General features: G+C 38.6%; 1 protein-coding gene across 4 annotated transcripts in view; it reads left to right on the forward strand.

The window, feature by feature from the left end:
- The window catches only part of PPP3CA (protein phosphatase 3 catalytic subunit alpha), a 189,125-nt gene that overhangs the window by 71,753 nt on the left and 91,096 nt on the right, over window positions 1-26,276 (forward strand). For all 4 annotated transcript variants that reach the window (XM_072336803.1, XM_072336799.1, XM_072336801.1 and 1 more), the window contains exon 2: window positions 11,456-11,656. In XM_072336803.1, the coding sequence (XP_072192904.1) occupies window positions 11,456-11,656 (201 nt within the window). The remainder of the gene's footprint in view (window positions 1-11,455; window positions 11,657-26,276) is intronic.

Genomic DNA, 26,276 nt, shown 5'->3' on the forward strand with positions numbered 1-26,276 from the left:
AACAAAGTTATGAGTTCAGACAGATCCATTTTTATCTGTTTATTACACAGCCATTGAGATTTGAGGGAAGATACGGCTTGCAAAAATATAAAAGCAACTTTAGGGCAAAATTAAAGGAGGATTTGTAATAAATATCCCGTTACATACAGGGCTAGAGGCTTATGCTGGGGCTTTCAAAGTGGCTGTACTGCTGCCACGTATACCCAGATAAAACTCAGCTCAACAACAGCATAAAAAGAAATAAGAAGAGCATTGAAGTACGGTGGCCTTGTCAACAAAAACTTTGTGTTATTTACATCCTACGTGTATTTTCCCAAAGAGTTTGTGTGTTTGTGTTTTTTTTTAAACTAAAAGCAGCTTTTTACAGCAATCCGGGTTAATTGATGGAAATAAATATGAATGCTGAGAGGCACTACTTTGGAGATGATTCCAAGAGAAAATTTCCTTGTTGACACAAAATGGTGTAACTGCCAGTAGAGCCAAGCCATGAAAACAGAACAAAAATACCAGGCCTGATTCATGGCCACATTACTTCAGATTAGTGCCAGCGTAACTCGATTTAGTTTGGTAAGTTTTATTTAGGCATCTAGAGCAGGCTGAACCCTGTTTCAAGGCTCATGGTATGATCTGCTAATGCTGGATTAGAAAGAACATTTGTTTAATGGAATTACAGTAGCATAATACAGTGATGAATGCGGTCCATAATCTTTAGCACTGATCTATGTGAACTGTAATAACATCAGAAGAAAACTAGTTCCCGAGTGTGCTGGAGGAGGAGCAGGGAGTCATTGGGAATCAGTTCATGCAGCTTATTGGAACAATGTCAATTCCTTTTTGTCAGGAGTAGAAGGCAAAGGCACTACGGTGTACAGAGCTGGCAGAGGTCTAGTGTGCCCCTTGTGCTCTGCTGGCACTCTTATGAAAATTATGTGCTGAATTCCACTAGTAAAGGTTCTCATAGATCTTGAATAGTATTTCTAGTTAGGGTATTAGTTTGAACTAGCAGGCAATATTTCAGATAAAAGACAAAACAAATGGTGTTGAGCATGTGCTGAGATGATTAAAGTTCAGTTTCAGGAGCAGCCAGTCGTTTAAACAGTATTTATTTAGTATGACTTTGTGTAATGTGATTTCTGTGTCCTTCAGTTCTAATCTAGGCAAAGCCAAAGCTTGCTCTAAAGGCTGTTAGTGTCCACCTATTAAACCACAGAGAGAAGGACTGATAGCTTTGTGTGTTGGTGCTTTTTTTCAAGTACATGACCTCACCACTACCAAGAAAAGGTTGTAAGCAGATCGGTAATATTTGCAACCTGACACAAATTAGTTTTCATATATCATCGAGTGTTTGTGTTTAATGGCTATCAATTATGACTGAACAAGAATTCAGTTTTAGTGTAATTCTGAAGACTATGGGAAGTTCCTCATGAAGTGTGATCCAGTGTGAGTCTGTATAGATAGATTCGCTTTATGCTGACTTAAAACTTCTGTCAAAGGTAAAGAATGCAACTAAAAAAAGCAAAACCATTTGGGAGTAAATAATAATAATAAAAAAATAATTCATCAACTGCTGTTTCCAAGTACTGTTTAAGGTTAAATTGGCTTCTTCTGTGCACAGTGCCAGGCACATACTTATAGTTGTAAGCCTTTATTCTTTAATTTATATAGCTTTGGCCTTGTCTGATCTGGAAAGTGCTATTGTAGATCTGCTACTTTATGTATTTCTAATGAGTAGCAAAATACTAAATAAACCATTTTACCACTTACAGATCAGCACGGTTTTTTTATTTAGTTCATATGGAGTAGCTCAGCCATTAATGTTTTGTTTTCCACATCCTGAAAGTTACTGGATTAGGTCAAACAGAAATTCGGCAGTGTTGTTTTTTTCTTGTTGGGTTCCCCACCCCCCTTTTATTTTTCTGAGGCTTTTGGGAAGAGGAAGTAGATTTGTAGGCAAATCAGAAGTTGAACAATTCAAACATAGTACCTGAAAGTGGCATTGGTCAGTGCTATCAGCTTAGAGCCCAGAAGAAGCCAGGAGGTAAAGTACCAACATCTGTTAGTGCTCCTATGCCCATGTCTTTGCTTTAGAGGCTGCAGGCTATTTGAGCAAGGTGTTGATTGCTAAATACCAAAACATACAAATTAGGAATGTTGCAACATAAAGGTACATTTTTTAGGGATTACTTTGTAATGCTAGCAGGAAATTCCATTTCCTCTGCTTGGTAAATAGCTTCCTAGCTTTCTTGTAGCAGCAACAGTTGAGTTAGTATTTGGTGTTCCAGGAGGTAACTTCTATAGTATGACATTTAAGCAAAGCAATTTCTGTCCAAAACATTTAAGCCTAAGTGTTATATAACATCTTAGACTATGAGCTGCTTTTAATTGCACTTCCTTATCTTTCCTTCTTGAACCATTTTTAACATGTTTGTGGTTGACTGCAAGATATTACACATTCAGTCAGTTTTTGCATGCTGAAATTTCCTTGTAGTTCAGCCTTGTCCTGATGGAGCAGCTTTGGAAAGGAAAACACATTTGCATTTCTTCCCCTTTGCACGTCACAGCAGACCTTCACCTGACCAAACCTGGTTAGGTACCTTGTGATGCTAAAAAGCTGTGATGAGGAATCAAATCAATTTCAGTTTCTTGGTGAGGAACTGTCTGCAGCACTCCTTTTATTTATTTATTTTCATATCTATATATAAATATTGCCAGGTACAAGGATGAAATTTGGTGATGAAAACGGATGAGCCAGAAATTCAGATTAAAATGGTTCCACAAGCTGTATTGACACCTGTAGGTTATTCAAGTCCAAGAATCTATACATTTTTTTCCAATAGATTTAAATGATTTCAGTTATTACCCACATGCAATTGCTTCTTAATTACTACCAATCAGGAACAATGCTTAAGTCTTAGCACAGAAGTTATTTGTCATTCAGCTATCTTAGGTGATGGAGGAGTGTGCCTGATTCCTTATCTGAGTCTTGGAAGATCTTTGGTATTTTCCATTGTTACAGGGTTTTTTTTTCCCCTCTGACTTTGTTTTCTCCAAATGAATTGTTCCTATAAAGGAATTTAAACTGTGGATAATTATTGTTCTCTGTTCCAAAAGCTAATAAAAACAAAGCTCAACAGTATGCAGTTGGAGGCCTGTGGAAAAACTTGGGTGTAACACACAAAGTAGAAAAACAAACTTTGCTGATGAGGCTGGGAAGCTACAATCACATTTTCCAGCTTTAACTGTATGTTTTGGTCCTAATTGGAAATGTTTCCTGTTAAACTTAATTTTTCCTTTCTCTTTTATTTTGTAGTTGCTTTTTGTCCATAAACTGAGGACAGGAGGGAAGATTAAATGTCAAAAAAATATTCGTGTGTGACTTTGCCCATAGGGAAAGGAAATATTTTTGTAATATTTTACAGGACGGTGTGTTGCTTTGTGCTCAGTAGAACTGTTAGAATTTGGGTTTTTTCCAGTAGGTGACCAAAAGACACTTTGGTAATGCTGTTACTAAATAACTGAATAGTTCGTATTTCAAACAAACCCAAACTTCTTGGAATTAGGAGGTTTTTCTTCAAGGCAATTGTTTTCAAGTGTGCCTCTTACCCTTTCCCCTTTCCAACCTGCACTTTCTCCAAGGCCCTCAGGGTGTTCTGTGTGATGTGTATATATCTCTAGGCAATTTTTTGTTCAAGTTTTCACGCGGCTTTTTTCAAGATTTTTTAAATTGCTCATTAATAACGACTGGGGAGGCAAGATTAGAGAGAGACTGGAACTGTTACAAACTAAATGTAAAAGATCCTTCAACTAACAGTAATCCAAATTTATATTTGCTACTGGTAACAGAATTGTCCAGAGCAGTTGGGATGGATACATGTCAATCAACTCACCAGACTAAAATCAAACAACCGAGACAGTCTTGTGTATATCCCGGTCTTTGTGCATTTCATTACTCTTAACTTAGAATCATAGAATCATAGAATCACCAAGGTTGGAAAAGACCTAAAAGATCATCCAGTCCAACCATTCACCTATTACCAATAGCTCCCACTAAACCATGTTCCTAACTTGAGCTCAGAGGAAGAATAATATGTTCCCGCTCTAACCTTTTTAAAGAACTTCTATACCCATACTCTTCTTCAGGACTGTTAACTGTGGCGAATGTTAAGTATATCCAATCCTGTATTGGTAACTGGTGTTCTTTTTGTTTTAGATTTGCTTCTTTAATAGAATTTCTTTGTAGTGACATCAACCGGAATACCTACTTACAGTTGTTCTTTTCAAATTACCCTGAGTTTCTAAGTACATTGGTTATCTTGGCTATATTGTTCTAAACAGCTGAAGCCAAGATTTGCTGTGTACTTCACTTATTGTTAGGGATTGTACATTCTGGAGGAGGCTGATCACTTGTTGAAGAGACCAGACTAATTCCTGAAGTGGTGGGAAGGAGCAGTGCTGCAGCCTTTAATTCTCTTTGCCTGATAGCTCAAAGAATGGGCAACTTTGATGGAAAGGCTGTTAAGAATTCAGACCTGAAGACATTGCAAGTAATCGTTTATAGCCTTTTCAAACATTTCACTAGAAATGGTGGCATTGCAGCACTGTTCTTTGGGTTTCAAGTTAATGGGCACTTTTGGTTCTTACTGAAATGCTTGTCCAAACTGAGGCACCATCAGTGCAAGATAATAAAACAGCTCTGGTGCAAAGTACAGTCTCTGCTCTGTGGCCGCTAGGATGCAGGTTTCTCTTGTAAAGTAGCACCGTACTGGGGGAGAATTAATCATTCTTTTGCAACTTTTAACACTCAAATCCTGCAAATCTGTTCTAGGTAAGGGATTATCTTCTCATGTGCATTGCAGAAATTTCCCACATCAGAGCTGTTTGTGGTATGCTTGGGCATTAGCTTAGGTAGGGCATTTCTAGTGAGGGGCGAGGAGGTAATGTGTGCTGGCCAAACGGGCTTGCATTGCCTGTTAGCGTGGCCAGTGGTTTGCTTTCACCCAGCTCTCAGGACATGCCACGTGGCTTTCTGGCCACAGAGCTTACACACATCTTCTAACTGCAGGAGGATGAGTTGCTGAAGTGGTAGACGTGAAGTAATGGTTGCTGTTTCATTTGGAGTTCAGTTTTCTGCAGGTTAAAAAGTGCATTTATTCTAAGTGAATTTTGTGTGGATTGAGGACCAAATGGCTTGACATAGCCCTTCCTTTTACAAACACCTTCCCAGCACAGCATTTGTGCACATCTGGGTGAGCTGCTCTGGGACACTTCTGTCGTTGCTGTTGTGTGTTTCTCTCTTGAGACTGAAGTGTCCAAAGATGCTGAAAATGGTGAGCCAACTCCTGAGAAGTGAAATATTTGAAGAAGTGTCTCAGCTGCTTCTTTCTGACTTCCCCCCCCCCTTATTCTGGCCTGAAGATACAAAGAAATGCTGCTAGCATGACTCATCAGTCTGTTTTGTGAAGCAACTGCCTTTCCAGACTGTAGTACCTTTTGATGATGAACTGGGAGACTAAAATTGGGTAGCCACTTGAGCAGCAATTGAGCAGCTCCTCTGTGGGTTTCGTAATAAGTTACATTTAAAGGACTCTGATCTTCAGTAAATACCCACCATTTTGACTCACTGATTGCCCATCCTATTGATAATAATCAATTTTGAGCTGCAGGTATTATCACCTCATCTCAGGTGGTTTGGTTTCCATGCTGCCAACTGAGACAGCTGTTTCACACACCTGCTAAACAGCTCTTTCTATCTTACTTGTAATTTTGCTAAATGTGACCTTGGCTGGGCAGTGAGCTTGTCTGTTTCCTTACTGGATACACAAATACTGTTTCTCTAAGGTAACTTAATGTACCAACATCATCTTCTTGATGGAATGTTTCTTGATATGTTATTGACTAGCTGGCCCCAACTAACAGTGGCCTTTCTGTGAAGTAGCATGCCTTGTTCTGGGAGATGTATTTGATTGCATCTTCAAGCAACTGCATCTGTGCTGAGATCTTCCAACTTCGCTGGAAGTATTTCTAAGCCCTGGGTAGACTGATGCTAAATTTCAGTCGATAATTGGTAAACCTATTCATTTATTTTATACTGTAGATGTATTTTTTTGGTGTCAGTTTCTGTTATTCTTATCGTATCAGCACTTAGTTAATTTTGTCAAATTGTTCTCATGAAAATCTGATAAATACATTTAGTAAAATAAAGAAATAGGCCCCAAATATATGATGTATTGAAATAGCAGGCTAGAGTTTGATATATTACACAGGTTGCTAATTCCAGAGATGTAGCAGAGTCACTGACAGCTTCCAGGTAGGGTTTGCATCAGGTGTGCCTACCCTTAATGAAACTAGCAAATGAAAAATGAAACTTGAGAGTTCTTGTTAGGGAGCAGCAGAATATGAATACAGCTTTTTGCTTCACTGAGAAGATTATGTTTGGAGTTGAGTTTTGCACTGTCATACAATTATTTTTTTATTGTTTTTTTACCAGTTAGTGATGTATTTTTTGCTTCATAATTAAAGTAGGCAACCCCTTACCCCTCCCCCCCCCAAAAAAAAACCAAAAAACAAAAAAACACAAAAAAAAACAACACAAAAAACCCCCAATTTGCATATGCTATGACTGCAATGGTACACATTTTTATACTGTAAAGAAATTGTGTTTTCTAAATAATTCACTCTCCTGTTTGTTACTCTTTAAAATACCTGCTAAGAAAACGTGCAGTTTAAGAAAATATCAAAGGTTCCACTGGGTCTGAGTGGCGAATCTGTTGCCAGATAACTTGTATGTGGAGATAAAAACATCATCTAAATGCTGCCTGAGGAAATCTGTGGAAAAGGCTGTTTGTCATGTGATGGTTGTGTTCTCTTTCTGTATGTGTCAGTGTTAAAACAGATTTTGGCAGTGCTATTCCCCATCTCCCTGCTTTGGTGAGCTCTGTGCTGCCAGGAGGCTTCACCCTGTTCCTCTCAGCAGCGATCAGTGACAGTGACTCATTTTCTAGTTCCTATCTGTCGCCTGAAGTAAGCTGTGTTCTTGGAGGGGGAAAAAAAAATCATGATTCTTTCCCTTTTGGTTCATAGTAACCCCATGAGCCAGGACTTCATAGGCAACAGTATAGGAATACAGTCAATCAGAAATGCAGCTTTTTAACCTAATGTTAGTATTTGAACATTTTGATCTTTGTCTGCTTCTTTATGTAATGCTCCGAGTGACCATGAGCTAGCTAGCATGGTTGTTGTTACTGTTCAGCAAGAACAACCAAGAATGTGCCCTGCATTGAACAGAGATGTGAAGTGAGGGTAGATTTGCAAAGTCAGCCTATTAAAGGTGTTCAGGTAACTATTCCAAATGGTACTGTCTTTTGAAATAGCGGTTTTGTTGGGATATCTGAGGTGGCAGGGGAAAATGTTATGGATCCTGAGTCCAAAGACTGTGAGTAAGTAGATGGGGAGATGCTGCAGTGATCTGCCTTTTTTCTACATGTGTTCTAAGTACTGACCTGCTTAAGAGCCTTTGCTTTCACCACCGTTGCAGTGTCAATGTTCCTTGAAGTACGGAACTGCAAATTGCCATGAGACAAATGCAATGCACTGCGGTGTTGTGATGATGGTAGTTACTGGCGTGTTTCACTTAGTGATGAAGAGGAAAGCATTGACTTATTTTCTCTAGAGAAATATGCCGTGATCTAGGCATAGTTACGTATAGACGCGCAGCATTAGTTATGTGAAATTACAAGGCAAGTGTTGCAGAGGGGATGAAATGCAAGGAACTTGAATACTGATGGGATGGGCAGCCTCCTCAGAGAGTATTAATGCAGTATATAGCTTGGTTTGTAAATGAATAATATATAAACAAAACAATGCTTTCTTTGCCACAAGCTTGTATTTTATTTATGTGTGCACACATGTTCAGCACTAATTAAGCATAGCTCATTATGGTTTATTTATTTGTTCTGGAGAGGCTGCTTAATATTTGAGCGCGATGGTAACGAGGTCTGACCTTTCATCGGCTGTGTTAGCAGTGAGGTGGGTTCTGCAGGAATCTGAAGAGTGCTAACATAGCAGGTTGCACTTATTCTCCATTGGCTGGAACATGCTCAGAAGGCCTGAATACACAAAGAAAAAAATATATATATATATTAAGAGTACTAAGTGTCTAAGTGGTATCTTGTATTTCCAGATTCAGGAGGATGCTATTGGCAGGGTGAGGGAAAGGGTTAAAAATCTGTGTTGCATGGCTTTTTGCTGTAGCCTGTTTTATTACTGCACCCTGATGACAGCATCTCACATGGTGGAGAGGTTTCTTTCTAAATGCCAATACCAGGAAACAAATGGTGTGCCTTTAAAAGGCCTTAAACAGCTGCAAAAGTGAGTAATGACCTGGCTGTAAGTGGCACGGAGTTATAGGTATCCTGCATGGCTTCCTTGGGTAGTGTTCTTGTAGTGGGGTTTGTTACTGAACTTCGACATGCACTCATGGTGTGCATGCACATGTTATGGTCCCTCCTGTTTCTGTGTCCAAGGTTCTGCCCACAGCAGGAATGCAGACTCCCACCCTAGTCACAGCGGCGCAGTGAGGGTCTGGGTGCTGCAGCCCTCCCTCGTGCCTCGCTGTGGGCTCTGCCTCCAGACCTCCTTCCTGCAGCACTGCTGTTCCCAGACTCCACAGAACCCTAACGTTTAGCAGAGAATTATACAGGCCCCAGAATATTTTGTTTCACAAAAATTAAAAATGCAGGTCATTTTTAAAAGGAGGAGGGAGGAAAGTTGGAATGTTGTTTTCTGTTTCACCTATTTGCTGTTTTTTTCCTCTGCTCCTCCCCACCGTATATGCTGTGAACACAGTTGCTGTCTGTTTAGGCTCTCGGTTTTATTTCTGACAAAAGCAATAACACTAGGAGAGAAGTAGTTGCATCGCACGCATTAACAAGCAGGTGTGGAGAAGTGGATAGGTGCCCATGTATTTGGAGAGTAACATTGCTATCTAAAGCAGTGGAAACTAAATGTTTGTTGTATTTATAAAAGGCTTCTGGTTGACTGTGGCATTTGCTGGCGATTCCAGCAATGAATTCCACGTGAACACGGCCATTTCTTATGTTGGTCTGTGGAAGCGCTCTGCATGTGTATATACAAAATTAATATTCTCATAATGGAAGATGCAATTTGTGCTTTATTCAGTTGCTCATGTTTGTGCTAATTAATCATTAATCATCTGCTATTGGAACAGTATCTTTTTTTCTTTAATTAGCCTCTGGTACATGTTTCTGAAATCTGCCTGCAGAGCTCTTCCAGAGCTGCAGCGTGTGCCATATTTTTCTGCTAATCAGAAGGAACATCTTAGAGCTGTTTTTGTTTGTGTGCTTGCTTGCTGTTTGTTTTGCTCTCCATCTTTATAAATGCAAAAAATCTCCTCCTGGCATATGTTCCTGTATGGCAGTTACCTGTAAGAAGCGCTGTGCTGCAGAGGTTTTCATACCGCAGTACTTGAGGGGAAAAAGAGAGGCTGCTTTCATCACAAAGCAATGCAATCTCATGCTGGTATTTCTTCCTGCCACATGGACTGGAGATAAGTAACAGCTTTTCCCCCTCCTTTCCATGCTTAGGAAGGAGGAAGGGTCTTTTTTATGTATTTATACAGGCTTGTAGAACTGCTGAGTTATCTCCCTCACCTTCCTCTTCCTTGCAGTGATTTATTTATTTTTCCTGGTGTTGTAAGAAGGAGTTGTTCATAGCTCATGTATGCAGTTATTTGTTCTCGAGGAATTGAGGCCTGCTGTGGATTTACTGGAAAGATGCACGAAGCGTGTAACCCACTGATTTTTGTGACCCTCGTGGGCTTGGCTTAACCACAGCAACTGAAAAAAGCAAAACGAGGCTTTGGTTTTCACCAGTTTACCACTTATCACAGGAGTATCGGTCAAAGCATAAAGCTGATTTAAGGCAGTTTGGGAGTTCTTGTGGATCTAGTGAGAAAACTGTAACAGATCTATGTGATGGCATTCTGAATCCCAGGTGTTGCATTTTAACTTCCTTGTGGCTATAGCTGTCTCTGTGCCCCAGAATCCAGGTGGACTCAGAGACTTGACAGACTTTCACCTCTTCCCCCATTTTGTTCCATTTCTCATTTCAGTCTCCATTTTCAGTGCATTCATAGGCACGTACCCATTAGCCCACACCAGAGTGTTTTGATGAATGTAATGATGGAGTTATGGCAGCAAAAAAAAACAAAACAACAAAACCCAAAACAACAGTTGAATCAAAGAAATGAGAGCAGTTTCTGAAGATGTTAATGTTTAAATTATCTGTGTCAAACAGCTGCACAAAATGCAATTGTTTATTATCTGCTCTGTTACTTCTGGTAGTGCAGCTGAAGGGTTCTTGGATTAAGCTTCCAAAGATGTGTGCAATTTGTGGGCTGCTTCCAAAGTGCAGAGATCATTAAACGTAAAGCAAATTGGAACCAGCAGACATATTGATTTGCTGTGCTGAGTTTTGCTTCCCATACCGTACCAGAGCTCACGGTGAGGCACTCAGCAGGGAACAAGGGGCCAGGCTGTGCTGGGAATGCAACAGTCTCCTCTCCCTGCTCCAGGCTCCCCTATAATAACCCCCTGGTGCTGGGCATAGCTTGGTACAATTACCCTGCAGCTGTCTAGGCAGGCCATGCCTGATATGGCTCTGATGGAAGAGCAAGGGAAAGGGGGTTAAGCTGGGATAATGCTCCTAGCCTCATCCTTGCAGCTGACAGCAGCAACTCCAGCCTTCTCTGCTCCTACTGGATTTGGGAAAGGGGATGCCTGAGCATCTGAGAGTTGCTGCAAGCCTGAGGTCTGGAGTGAGTGCAGTACATGGGTTGCTGGTCCATGGCACATCACCAGTTTTATAATTAGTGTTGAACTCCATTCTGAAGTGGCTTTGCTAGAATGTGGTTGGCTTCACACTCAGGGATGCACTGGAGGTGGTTGAATGTATCAGAAGTGATGGGAAGAAGACATCTTCTACCACCACCCAAATTGTTAGAGATCTGTCTTGGACTTCAGCATTTTAATTGGAGTGTATCTATGCACGTCTGTACATGTAAATTAAATACTGCACTGCTTTTTGTATTTTATATAAATGCTTTGCAGTGCTGCTACAGCATTCCCTGTTCTACTCCCTTTTTTCCCTGATATTTCCATATGTTTTTTGGTTTATTTTGCACGCCTGCCTGTAAACTTGGCCTAAATCTTCCTGTCAGTTTTCTAATAAATATGAAATAGCAATTCTTATGTGCACGGATAACTTAGCTTCAGTGATGTCTTCATTTAAGGATAATTTAAGCCCCAAGTTATAAGAGGTGGTAGGAAATTCATGCTAATACACTTTGGCAGCAGAGATGACTTTGAAATGTGTGATGATCTGTAATAGAGGCTTTACTGTAAAAAACTGATCAGATTTTTTTTCTTCTCCATTACAGCTGTCCCATTTCCTCCAAGTCACCGGCTCACAGCTAAGGAAGTGTTTGATAATGATGGCAAGCCACGTGTGGATATCTTAAAGGCACACCTTATGAAAGAAGGGAGACTGGAAGAAAGCGTTGCATTGAGAATAATAACAGAGGGAGCTTCAATTCTTCGTCAAGAAAAAAATTTGCTGGACATAGATGCACCGGTCACAGGTTAGTGCAGATTTACAATGGTGGAGATGTGGCGGTTGTTGGTATGGGACGTGTTAAGTAATTTGCTAGCACATGTAGCTTCCGAAGGAAACTTGAAATTCATTCCTTCTCTCTATATGGGAAGATTAGAAGAATTTGATTAAACTTGAAAAAGGTATCTGGCCTTTTGCACCAGGGATTACATCCATAGTTTTTTAGATGTCCTTTATTTTGATAGCACTACTCAGACATGGCTTGACTCTGTAAGAACAACAGTGTTAGGGTGAAGGGAAATTCCAGGCAATGGTTGAGAGAAATGAGTACAGCAAAAGAGAAAAAAAAACAACAGCACAGTCCTTGTTTGTGTTGCCTGGGGCTGCAGTCAGAGTTGTGCTGATTGCAGAACCCATTGTGCCCTTGGCTATCAGATACTACCACCCACTCATTAATCTTCAGGAAATGCCTTCTATTTTGAATTTCCGTCTCTGTCTCCTGCCTCAACTACTTTCTGAATACATGAGTGCATTTCTTGCTCTAATGCAACCAGTTTTGTTGCTGTTATCAGAAATGAACGTGTTTTTGGCAAGAGATCTCTGACAAAGAAAGTTAGTTGAAAGGAAAAAGATAACTAATTCTAGTGAGCTTAAGCTATGAAACCAAACCATTAAACTTGGTTTAAGAAGGCAGGTCCTCTTGTAACTTTTGTTGCAGGGGAGCCCTGACCAGAAATTAAATAAATAGTTTATTCTATCCTTCCTAATCTGGAAGGGATAAGTCTTCATCATCAGCACTGATAACATGAACAATAAAACTGTGTCAGAATAGCAAAGCCTTCATTTTTAGGAAAACTCTGAAGTCAAAGAGCATAATGTCTGACTAAACTGGTACACAAGTTAATGCCTATAACTTTTGAAATGACATCCAAATAATGGATTCTGAGGTGACCTGGAGAGGTAACAAGTATAATCTCTTATGTAATAATTAGCTTGTCACGCTGCCTTACTACCCTGATGGAAAAGATGTCAATCATGTTGCAGCTCAAGGCAAAATAAAGGAAACAGGATGAATGAATTAAAGAATCCCCTGAGTATGCTGAGAATAGCGTTCTGCAGACATTTTCTTTGAAGGGATAATACAGGCTGTTCAACTTGTTAAATGGAAGAAGTTGTGGGGATACGGTACCATTAGACTCATAGAATCGTTAAGGTTGGAAAAGGCCACTAAGATTATCTAGTCCAACCATCAACCCATCACCACCATGTCCACTGAACTGTGTCCATAGGTGACATATCTACTCATTTCTTGAAATCCTCCAAGGGCAACGACTCTACCACCTCTCTGGGCAGCTTGTTCCATTACTTCATCGCTCTTCTGAGAATAAATTTTTCCTGAATTTTTCTGAACCTTCTCTGGCGCAATGTAAAGCTATTACCTCTCAGTACATAACTGAGTGGCAGACATGGAGAAATTTTCCCTTCTTGTGGACTTTTTAATCTACTGAAAGGCATAATCTGTATGAGGATAGGTGTCAGCCGTATCCTGACTGATTTCCTAAGTCTAAATTTAATGTTCTCTGTTGTTAAAATTGTTTTATTTCCTAAATGCTTTTGACGGTGTCTGAATTGTTTGCAGTTGTATTTGAGCAATTAATCTCCTGAAGGTTACCCTGTTGTATATCACTGCTATAATTTAAGTCTTTGATTCTTTCTTTCAGTTGAGCCTACGTCTTGCTTTGTTCTTGCTTTTAAAATTATTCCCCTGCAGTGCTTGTGATACTGCAGTGTTCTTTGGGGTAGCTGATAGGTATTGTCTTTTAAAGTGGTGTAGGATGATTGGACTCCTCATGCTTTTTGGTGGAGTAGCTGAGAAGTGCTAATGTTCTGTATGAACTAACATGAAAGCCGGAGTTATGAAGGTAATCATAAAAAAAAGAAAAGAAAACAGAATTGTGAAGGGTGATTGGAAATGTTTGTGAGATTCATTGTGAACCTGACAATTAGTTTTGCGTGAGTAGCATAACAGCCGGTGACTGGAAAAAGGGACTGCCAGTTGACCAATGATTTAGTAGATTTTCAAGGTATGCAGCCAATACAGAAGTAACTATGGAATGGAGGACAGCTCTTTTCAAACAGTACAGAAAAATAAACACAATCACTGAACAGTGGAGAAGAAAATAAATGTTATATGTGCCAAAAGCAGTCTTGTTGAAGAATGGCAGACATTAATTGTTAATATGGGAGCCTCTGTACGAGGAGATGCATTCATCTTTTAGAAACATATCCTTGGAGCTGGTTAATGAGATGGCGATCGTCAAAAAAGATAGAGTAACTGTTCAAGTATGATTATTGTGCACTGGTATAATCACTTATTTCTTCTTAAAAAAATATGAAATGATTTCATTTCTTTTAGGCAAGTGCAGCCGTCCTTTAGTTTGAACATCCCTCATTTTGCAACTTCTTTTTTCTTTATTTTGAGGGGTGAGCTATTTGCCCTCTGAGGAAAAAGATTATCTGTTTATAAGCAGTCACATGCAATATAGTGGATACCCTGACTTGAGGGAGAAGATACCTGGCTCTGGAAGGAGATTTTAATATGCAATGCACAGTTATTACTTTTTATTTTTGTAAAACTTATTCTGGATCTGTGGTTAGCTGGAAGTACTAATATGACTGTCATTTTGAGTTTTGATTTTGAATTTGGTGAGGCCATATGATTTTTCAAGTGCTTTTGATTATTTCATTGGAAAACTTATCTGAAGTTCATTCAGTTTGCTATGCGTGAACTGTGTATGTAGGCTACAATGCTGACGTATAACGAAGGCAAACTGTCCTAAAGTTGTTACTCAGAGCTGCTCTTTGCTAGGTATGAGTCTGATCAGAGCCTGAACTACGAAGAGTCCATGCTATAAGAGACCTCATGTACCTGGGGAGTGTTATGGCGTTTTCTTGACCGTCAAATATGAGTTCAGAGGAATGGAGAGAATAGCCCTGTCTGCCTTCATCCATAAGAAACTGAGCAGGGAGCAGAGGGATGAGGATGCTGCCACCTTCCATGGCTCAGCTGTTTCTGAATTCATGTACTTGATGTTCTCTTTGAGGCATATGTTTTTCATCTTAAGCTCATGGGTTTAATGAGCTTGATCTAGCACTAGACTACATCTGTTCAGTGTTCAGATGAAAGATATTTGAATGGCAGCCTTAGAATTTCTAATCCTATTTTGTGTACTTAGCAGTATAATGATACATGGAGAAATTGGCTCATTTTTAATAGGTTTTTTTTTGTTTTTTTTTCCTTCCAAAAGGCTAAGGAAATGCATCTTTGAACCTCCCTGATGGCAATATTTACTAAAGTCACACTCCAAAGAACAGCTGGGAATGCTAGATTTAGGATTGTCTGGTTAGTTTTATATGGCCTTATTATATGGATTCGTTATCATATAGAGTGACTCCAGGCAAGTGACTTAACCAGTCCTTTGCAGGACTGCTCATTACATGCTTGTTTTATTGGGGCCTCACTCGCAGATCCAAAATCTACTGAATGCTCTTGAATGCATGCCAAGAATGTGTTCCTTTGACTTTGGTGCACAGGTAGCATTCTTTGTACATGGTTATATATGTATAGTATACTTCTGTGTATTCTCTGTAAGACAGTAATCTCCTTGGATTTTGAATGTGTTCAGTGAGAAAAATAATTGCAGGTAAGGCCTTTGATGGGAATGTTGCTTTGCTTGTCTGCAGAAGTGTAAAACTGATGCTCTGGCTTAAGTGCATTGTGAAGACAGCAAATCACTCATGTCTTTTGAAGTGAGGAGATACTGTTAATGCTGAGTGGTGTGAGCAAGATGACCATGCTGCTTTCAGAGAAAGATTTATAAAAGTTTTGTAAATAAAGCGCATTTTGTGCAAGTTAAGAGAACACAACTTGAAAGTTCCTCACTGCTTGACTGTGGTTCATTCAGTTTGCTGTGTGGAAAAGGCAGGAAGTAGCTATACGATTAAAACAGGAGAGACTGCACTTGAAACCCTAATTTGGTCCCATCCTAAATATGGAGCTCTTTATTTTTGCAAACGTGTATTGTTCACTTCAATTACCAGCTGTATGATTTGTTGATCTGAATTGGCCTCTCTTCGCAGGTCCTTTTTTCAGAGCAACCAGCCCACTTTTGGAACATAATATGTTGTTGTTTTCCTACATCTGCAAAAATCTGAAGCTACAAAAGGTTAAACAGTGTTATTAATCCGGAGGGAATGGAATAAAATAGAATATGAAGGCCCCACTGCAGAATTTAATTTCCACAGGAAAATAACTGATGACAACAGCCAGTTTCTGCCTTTGAAGCTGGATCAAATTTTGAAATTGACCCAGTTTTGAGCATAGCACTCGAAGACCTTCCAAGCTTAACATTTCTGTAAATTGAATTTATACTTTGTAATTGAGTAAGTCAGCTGGGAGAGTCGACGTAGAACTTAGTGGTACGTTTCTCTAATATCTATTATTGTGCATCTTTACTTTTACCTCTTTGGTTGTTTCTTGAGCATATTGTTTACATTCAGTATCTGTGAAATGAATATCATTAATATAGTGCATCTCTTGCACACATGATTGCACAGATGAATAACCTGGGGAGGTGTGTTAGGGTGTTTAAGGTAAGACTATTTTTCCTGTTGGTATCTATTTCAAAAATAATGATTCCGTGCAATTTTTTCCTGTAACACACAGCATCTCTCGTTTTGTGTACTTAATGTGCATTCCTCCTAGTTAGTCTGCCCGTTGTTACTAATGAAAGTTTCCTGTAGTGGACCAAGAACATGCACATCTAAGTCATGCGCTTCTTTATAAACCTGTGCATTTTTGCATATGGTACTTACCTGCATCCCATGCACATTGCACAGGCAACTGCCCGTGTATAGGTGATCTCAGTTCTGTTTGTGAAAGCCATCACCAGGAGTAGCAGTGACAGCAGTTTCTGATATGGCAAAAGTAGCCAGCGCCTGGCTGTAGGCATGGGGTCGATGCATGATCGATGCAAAGGCAAGTTAACAAAAGTACTTTTATGCCCACATTATAGTAAAAAGGTAATAATGTTTAAAATTACATCAGGCTGTAGCACACATCTAAATGACTTGGTGGAAGTGAAGAGCCGAACTAAAACTCAAACATTTTCTTTTTTGTTTTTATTTGTTTAACTTCTGAAGAATCTTGGGATAGAATTCCAGCATGGAGAGTAAACAAGATTGCTTATTGGGGGTCTACAAGTGATGTAAAGTGTATCTATATTAACACATCAAAGTATGTCTGAAATTAATGTTTCTGTGGAAGCAATTCTAGTTAAAACTTATCTATTTCACAGTTCAGTAATTTAATCTATACTTGAAACCTAATGCACCAAAATTACTGTTGAGGAAACTATTGAATTTCCAGGACACTGTTGTAAGTAGAATATTCATTTGTCTTGAAGAAAGCATTTAAGACTGCAGCTCAGGTAGCTGAGTGTCTTCAGACTTCAAGCCTAAGTACTTCAATGCAATTCTGAAGTCTGGCTGCCTGCTGCTTCTGAGGTGTCAACAACAAGAATTCTTATTTTCTAATCTTTTCCATAATAAATTCATTAAAATTGTCTTTAAATAATACCTAAAATAGGTAAAATATGTGATGGCATCTACGCTCAGAACAGGGTTGTGAGGTATCATATGATGCTCTTTTCTGTATCTCAGCCAGGCATTGTTGTCTTCCAGCTGTGAGCCTCTTCAGCTGCTTTAAATATATTTGCTTGTCATTCTGAAAATGTGCTAACATTTTGTTCATAATAGCATTAAAATGCATGTGATTTTCAGATGCTCCTTCTATAAATGCAGCAGCTTCTGTATTGTACAAATGCCCATTGTGTTTGGGGACCAGTAAAACTCAAGAACCTGATACACTGCAGCAAATTATTCTTCCTTCCAGAAGTAGTCACCTCCAGTTAATTCCCTTTAACATCATAAAAAAATATAATAAATAACTTTGACTACGGTGAGGTCAATGTTCGTTTGAAACAAACTTTTATTTGTTTCTGCCTCAAATATCAAGTCTAGATCTTGTATGCATAAATACAGCATTTCAGCAGTACAGATAGTCATGCGAGGTGGAAGAAGAAAGAATCAGCAGCACCATTTATTCTTGCACCCTTCTTAAAAGCAAGTGATAGTCCATGGCTTTTACATGGCAGCTGTGTTCTTTGACTCAATACATCAGTCTTTAAGGCGACATATTTCCCATCATTTTTAAAGTGGGTTTTCTCAATGTATGCGAGTGCTGTTTATTATTGTAACAGCACATTTCCCTTTACATATCACTGTTGAAAGTGTTATTAAAATGCAGAGAATCTGCATACTAAACACCCGTTAAAAATAATTTGATATAAACATACTGTTGAACAGATAAAGTGAACTTGATTAAAGTCTTTAATTGGTTTGTTGATTAAAGCTGACACTGCTTCAGCTATTTTGCATGCTTTACTGAGAACTCATAATAAGTCATACTAGCACCTTGAAAACCTGAAACCTCTCCAACAAGGTGAAGATGTAGGGCTGTATGTATTGCAATGTTTTTTGATCTGTTTCTTCACTGAATGCATCTGTCAGTTCCAGGTATGGATTGAAATATGCCTGCCTGTGTCCTTGGTAGAACAAAGGGATTGTGTCGTGTAGCTTAATTGAGCTGCTTCAGATATTAACGTCTGACATTTTGGCAGAGCTGATGCTTCCTAGTAGCAGATGCCTAAATCTATCATTATTGCCGAGGCAGTGGATACTGCAGACAGTATTCTTTACAACTACCTCAATTATTCTTATAAATAATCCATGTATAGTTAATTCGAAGTGAAGTCATCGAAGCGTAGATACCCCTCAGGTATAAGAGCTTAAGTTGATGTTATGAAATGGAGGATCAAATCTGTATTGGGCTTCAAGTCAGCACAGAAGTTGCATTAGTTACAAAATAACCAGCAGTAAAAAATACAAAAGCAATTGTTTGCTAATACCTGACTCTTCAGTGCTTTGTTCTGACTGTATAGTTTGTTTCTGGAGGGAGAGGAGGAAGGAATGGGAGGGATACTTCTTTATCCTATAAATACCAGTGGTACAATACAGCATGTTAGTGTTTCTTCTGTGGCTATTTCAAGAGGACACGGCATATTTTAGCAGTGGTATTTATTTTTGCTTACCAAAGATTTTTGTTTTTTGAACTTGCAAATCGAGTTTTCTATTTGCTTTGCAATCATCTAATAGGTGAAACCACTCGAGTTAGAACCTGGTATTTTGACAGCTTTGCTATTTGAGTTCTTTTTCAAATATAAGCATCGTTGTTTGCACAGTGTGATGCTTGTTAAAAATATAGAGGTCCTTTGTTCTTGCTTTTTTTGTGTTCTCTTAGCTTTACCTAGTTATCTCTCTGATTCTGGCCTCGGGTTAAGTTTAAATCAATCTTAGCTTGTAGTTTATATTGGAAGGAGATGTGGGAATCCGGTGGGATCACTGCTGAAATCGCAGCCACCCACATACCTTCCTCCCTCACTTTGGATGGAGGAGCTACTGATATGAGTAAAACAGAAGGAGGTAGAGGGAAGGAAATTCCAATGTATGTTTGTCTTTAAGTCCTTCACCCCTAGCAAAGCAAAAATCTAGCAGTCATGCATGAGCTGGAGTTCCCCACTTTGTGTGTGTTGGTAATGATAGGGATAAGGATTTTTATGTAAGTGAGGGGAAAGGGTATTGATTCTGTGCTATTGACACCATACCTGCAACAACTCAGGAGCTTCCAGATTACAGAAACCAAGCTGGAAACAGTTCTGAGGGAGAAGAAAAGGAACTGGAGGAGGTGAGGGGGTGGACTAATAGCAGGACAGGCAAATAGCACTTTGTGTGCTAGCTAACCATTGCCATTTAGAGACTGTTCTGATGAGATAAGCCTCTAGGTTTATGCAATCTATGAATTTGTGTACAAATGTGTGCTCCCGTTGCTTAGGCTGTGGTAGCACATTTGGAGCTACCACTGACAGCCTCTTGTCTTCATCTGTACTTGCTGTTTGTACACCTAACCTTTCACCAAAACCTGATTTTGAAGCGCTGGCAAATGCAAAGGAAATAACCAGCACGTTCTTTCTTAAGAGAGGTTATAAACATTACCTGTCATCAGTTAAAGCATAGCTCAGAGAGAATTTCAAGTTGGAAACGATGACTACAGAAATATGTTTTACTGGAGGGGTTTCTTCTTCATGCCTTTCGATGCTGTTTCATAAGCATTCTAATTATTCTGAAAAAAATACTACCACAGTTGAGATAGCTTTCCATATTTAGTTTTCCGTTGTTTACTAAGTTGAAACATGTACAGAATAATTTCCAAGTGTATCTAATATTCTCTGTGAAGATTTTGCTTTTTAAACTGAAGATCTGCTACATTTGAAAACATCTTAATTAGTGTAAAAGAATCTAGTACTTCTAAATTGCCTTTAATCTCTGTAAAAGATCCAAGCTCTTTAAATAAATGCACCAATTGTGAAGACACCTTGTGCTGAACAGAAGCATACTTTCAATCTACTGTTGATTTCAATGAATCTTGGTGTTACTTACAGGATTGTAGCAATAGTGTATGAGACTTGTACTGGTGGTGTCATGAAATTATCTCCTGACTCTGAGTTGTTATGTGCTTTTAAGAACATCAGTTCATTAAAGAGTGACTGAGTTTCAAGTTGATCCTTGGTGCTGTCTCCAGAAGACATTTTTGGATTCTGCTGCTCGCTCTTCTTAGGATTAGGCATCCAAATCAAGTTGAACATAATGTCTTTATTCCATTCAGGATGCTAATTACCAAAAAAATATTCTTCATAAGTGGGGAGGATCTTGATTCTGATCCTAAAGCAAAGACATTCTATTTTTTCATTGCCTTTCTTTGTTGCAAAAATAATACCTTGAACTCTGCAGCTCTGTTGAACCTCATGGAACATTTGTTCAAAGCGTTATGACTTTACGTGCATAGTCTTCTTCAAAACAGGTGACCCAAGGCAACAATGGCGGTGGAGTAAGCTCCACTTAAAAGGCTGTGCCTAAAAATGAAAATGTTCCTTTGATGCTTAGCACAAGGAAAAGCACTGCAGAGAATCCTTCTGGCTCTCTAGATGCATCATTACCATTACTTTCTGAGGTTAATTCTGAAAGATAACATTTATAACTTGACAGTCACTTTTACTCTCATGCTCCAAATCTACCTCCACAAGAAATTTTGAGTGAAGAATGCTGCAAGATTATTGTTTCAGTTGAAATACTCAGAATTCAGAAACCAAAATGAATTTCTTGTGATAATTCACTGCAGGAGTTTATCCGGCCAGATAGAAAATATTTTTTTCTGAATAATAAAGGAGGTAAAATCAAGCAAACTATGTCAGATTAATTAATTGTTAATGTTAACAACAACAAAAACGTTTCCGTATCTGATGCACAGATGTAAATCTGAATCCTAGTAGGCACATTTCAGCTCATCTTTATTTCTCTTCTGTGCACTGTGCTGTCTATGCACGCAGTCTGAGAACTGTGGGGTGGCAGTATGGGTGGGGGGCATTGCTGGTGGCCACAGAAGTCAGCCCTATGACTTCATCCTTTGGCAGAGTGGCAACGCAAAAACACTTCCATTTGCTTTCTGCTTGGCTTACTTTCTGTCACATTCAATAGTCAGGGTTGTCTAGAACAGTGAATTATGAAAGCTAATGTTGCTTCTTTTTTTCCACTTCGTTTCCTTTTGTTGTTTGTTTGTTTGTTTTTTTATCAGGCTTAAGAGAGAAAAAGCTAACCTCAGTGCAGGTACAATTAAAGAGAGAGATTTCAGAGCTGTTTGTGACATTAGCCTACATACTTAAATCTAGGGTATAATTTTTTCCCAAACGAACTGAAAAAAAACCTGGTTGAAAGGGCAAACAACTTCAAGAACCTCATCTTCACGTTCTAGACAAATAAAAAAATATGTGATATAATTTTACCTGAAATGGGATTAGCGTGATTAACTACTGTTGAAGTGAGACTAGGCTGCTCTTCAATTAGAGCTAATGCAATCATTAGCAGTTTGAAAGTTGTTTGTGTGTGATGATACTTATCTTAATGATGGATTGCAGCAGATTAAAAACAGGTTTGTAGTCTACAATACTCATAAAATTGTGGGTTTTTTTGTATGTGTGTGTGTGTGTTTATATTTATTAAGCTAATTGCTACTGGAAATGGAAGTTACTAATTACAGTGGAAAAAAAAATTGCTAAATGCATATGGAGATTATTTAGGACTAAAAATGCCTCTTAACATAAAAGGACAGACTCAATTGTAATGAAATCCTTTGTAAATCACTACTTCATCTATGGAAATGCAGTGGCATCACATCTAGATTTTATGGTAAAATTAAAGAGGCAACGAAGACCCATGGAGAGAAGTGACCGACATAACATGATACAAAGTGTTTGTATGGCTCACTGATTTCTTGTTATGCGGATGGTTCTATTCTCAGTAAACTGATGATTTTAGCAGTACGAAATGACTTCCTGTTCATTGTCACTATGTGAGGTGTGCAAAAGTATCTTCACTTTTTGTGATAAACAAAATGGAATGCCCACAATACAAAGACTATGTTAAATGTAAATCTTCTGAAGACATGAGGTGTTTAAAGTGCAACTGAGAGAAGATGCCATTTGTTGGCATGCTTTTTGTATGTCTGGATGATTCCTGTTGAATCACCATGTATATTCTTCAGGGTGAAAGAGGTTGAGAACAACCATTACAACAAAACCAGAGCTCAGAGGTTTCCAGCTGTTGCTGGAACTGTAGACCATAAGACTCCATAAGTGTGAGCTTATGAGTATGAGAAATTAACGTGTCAGTCTTGTATTTTAAAGCGTGATTTTCTTTTTCAAATTACTCATCTGGGAGAAGTTTTGGGTTGTCTTATAGTAAAAGACAGGAACAAATTGGATTTATGTTGGACTGGTATTACAACATGATGAAAATCTACCACCCTTTGCCTGATCCCTTTGTATGGCAGAAGGACATTTGTTTGAATTCCATGAGCTGAAATTTGATCTTTTGAAATTAGTTGATCAAACTTTGTTTCCTGAGCATGTTCTAAAACCTCAAGGTTTTTCGAAAGCTGTAAGAATATAAGGAATGTGAATATTATCTTTTCTTGTTTTTATGTAAAGCCTTTTTCTCTGCTAAGTGGTTCTGTGACCTAATATGAATGGGGTAAGGGTTAAAATGCTATAGCAGTATCAGTTATTCACTCTGCTGCTTAATTACTAACTCAAGGTAGTTTAAACAAAATGAAAACATTAGTCTGTCAAAAGACATCCATCTACTGCCACATTTTGGGGTTCTTTTGCTGTCTTTTCTTCACGTTTTTCCCAGGCATCACTGACATTCTCCAAACTAAAGCTTTTTTTTCAGCGTGGGATTTCATTCAGTACTGAAGGTAATGTTTTTGTTATATTCTTTGCATGTAAGCCCATTGCTTCAAATTACAGAATAATTTAGGTTGGCAGGTACCCTTGGAAGTTACCTGATGTAACCCTTTGTTCAAAGCAGAGCCAGCTTCAAAGTTAGATCAGACTTAAATTCTGCTGCTTCATTTCTCAGCTATTCCACATTCTTGCAACTTGCACTCATTCCTTCTCATGTATGCATGCCATGTTGCTGAACAGACGTCCGTCTTTTCTTATTGTATAATGGGCGAAGGAGGTTAACTCCTCACAAAAGTAATTTTATTCTTAAGGATCAAGATTGCCCCATTTTATCAATTATCCGCATTGTCTGTTTTGCTCTAAGAACCCCATTGACTCATTCTGAGCACTGACCATTTCACACTAAGCCTATGAAACATTTCTTTGATTCTGCAGACAAGAAGGAGGACCTTATGTAGTTTATCCCATGCCCTTCTTGGGGCAGGCAGTGCTGACACTTGAGCTGTTGTTAACAGCTGTTACTCTGCTGCGCCTGACTGATTATTACTCACCCTTAAGGTTACAGAAATGTGTAGAGGGGAGAATGATATTCAGAAAGAATATTTGGAGTGCCTGTAGCTGTCTTGACTCTACCTTCCTTGACCAGCTCTCTTGTCTACCTGCCTTTGTACCTACACAGGATTTTGAAGAATAGAGTAGTAACAAGGAGGATCCACGTGATGGGTTGTGGCTGAAACCTTGGCTGCAGTAGTAGATAATAGTTAAAATATGAGTTTTGTGTCCTTGGGAGTTCTTGGGCGTGGAATCTGACTTGCAGAAAACCTGACTTGGACCTTTTTTGTGTTTTAAGATTATGGCCTAAATCTCATTGAACCTTTGGAAGTTAAGTGTTCGGTTCAAGACCTGTTAGCACTGTGGGATAGTGGGTTGCAAAAGACGTATTCCCTTAAAGTCTGCATCTGCAGGAAAAGTCTGGGGGAAAATATTTTTGTAAGAAATACCTCATTCTAGTTGGGAGAAACAAATCTGTCTTGATGAGAAGTTTGTGGAAAACATGGATCCTAATGTTAGAATTTTTCATTTGGTGTCTGTTCTGCTCCATTTTTTCTTTTAGTTATGGGGAACTGGAATCCTTTTTCCAGCAAATAGATATCTAGAGCATATAATATACTGTATGTTATCTCAAAGCACGATTGTTATAAATGATTAATGTACTGTGTGGGTGCCGTGTCAGTTGTGAGGCTCCAGTGTATTTACATGCACATAGGGAATCGTGTGATTAACTACATTAAACTGAATAACACACAGCCTCCCCATTGTTCCTTGTTATGAGTATAATTAGATGCTGAGAGAACTATAGCAGGAAATAGGAACAGTTTCCTCCTGCCACCCCTCAAACAAGTTTTCAGTTCCAATTAAAATAAATTACATTTTCAAACATAAGAGATTACTCACATGATATCTGTGTCATTTAGAAATAGACACAGAAGCCTTGGTGTAAAGGTGAATATTATGGGGAGAAAATAGAGGAGAAAAATATAGAAATTATAACCATCAGGAATTCCAAAGCTGATTCTTTGTATTACTCGGTTACTCTCCAATAAGAAATTTCTACTAGGTGTTGAGCAATGGGGGCTACAAAGCCTCCCCATGAGATTTTTAGATACTCCTTTTGTTAAACCACATGATGTGCTTAGGTGCATTGGTTGAAGAGTAAAGTATTATAGCTTACTATATTTTAAAGTAACAACAAAAAACACCTTTATCTTGTGACACCACAGAAGGAATAAGCAATATATGACATTTTGTGCCCCAAGCCTTACTATTTTGATTCATCTGATGTTCCAAGATTGCATTGTTGCCTTACCTACTGCAGCAATAGGAGATGTTGAACAAATAGAACAGAAGGAAGCCCTTCATTATGAAGCAGCTAGATGGAGGAATCTTTTATTATCTATTTATTTATTTTGCTGAAGCATCACATTTCATATTAGAAAGATAATATTTTTGTAAGTATCAATAAGAAATGAAAGGAAAAAATGGAAATCATGTGAAGGAGGAGAGCCATTTTCTTTAGGCTACAGTGAAGTTCAAGATACTTATAATATTAATAAAGTATGGAAGGAAAAACAATTATGTAGTAAATAATATTGCACAGTATAGGTGGTTTTATTCGTCTTCCTGAGTATGTACAGATAGGTAAGGCAGTGTAAGAAGGGAGGTTCATAATTGGAAGATTCATAATTCTTTGTTGTCATCATACAGTTCCCAGGACTTTTAACTCTTTTGGTTGAATTGATGGCAAATTATGGCAGTTTCCTTAGTTTAATCGTGAGAAAAAAACTAGCACTAAATTGCAGGGAGAGAAATGCTATCTCCTGTCCTTTCCTCAGGTATTGTGATTGTATCTGATGACTTAAACTTGTACAGTAAGTACATCAATCTCACTTATCTCTCTAAAAAAAGAAAAAGCAGAGTGTTGTGGAACCTGACTGATAAAGCCATCCTCATTACATTTAGGTTAGTAGCAACCTCACCTTTTTTAATGTGTGTTTACAATATGGCTTACTGTGTGAAGTTTAGTATAAGGGTAATAATTTAGATTGGGACTGAAGATCTGAGCTGCATTTGCAAGATTTGATAGCCATTCATATTTCTGTAATTGCATGGTAAACTCTGCACTCCAAGCATGACAGTTCAGCTGGAAAATTAGCTACGGAGTATGGAGGATAGCTCGCTCTCCTCCCGCTTCTTCCCCATCTTTTCATCTGCAAAAATAGTGTAATTCCTGGCAATCTTTGTATTTTCTCTACAATTTTCCAGCGTCCTTGATGATACTGGAAATAATACAAAACTTGATTGCTTCCTCTTCATTTTTTTTTCTTTCTTTCTTTTTCTTTTTTTTAAATACATGAAGAGAATGCTCTTTGTGTGTGTGTGTGTGTGTGTGTGTGTGTGTGTGTGTGTGTGTGTGTGTGTGTGTTAAAATGCTGAGATAGTTTTGTAAAATTGGCTGCGCTACCAAGTTCTGCTCATTACATAAGGAATTCAGGGCATGTTCTGGTACAGTCCTTGCAGCTAATTTGTCAGCCACATAACTAGAAATATCTTTTCAGGTCTGATGCAATCACTGAGTTACTAGAGTAACCTTGTATGTATTACTGGTAGAAG

The sequence above is a fragment of the Excalfactoria chinensis genome, chromosome 4, assembly GCF_039878825.1.
Source record: "Excalfactoria chinensis isolate bCotChi1 chromosome 4, bCotChi1.hap2, whole genome shotgun sequence".
Classification (NCBI taxonomy): Eukaryota; Metazoa; Chordata; class Aves; order Galliformes; family Phasianidae; genus Excalfactoria; species Excalfactoria chinensis.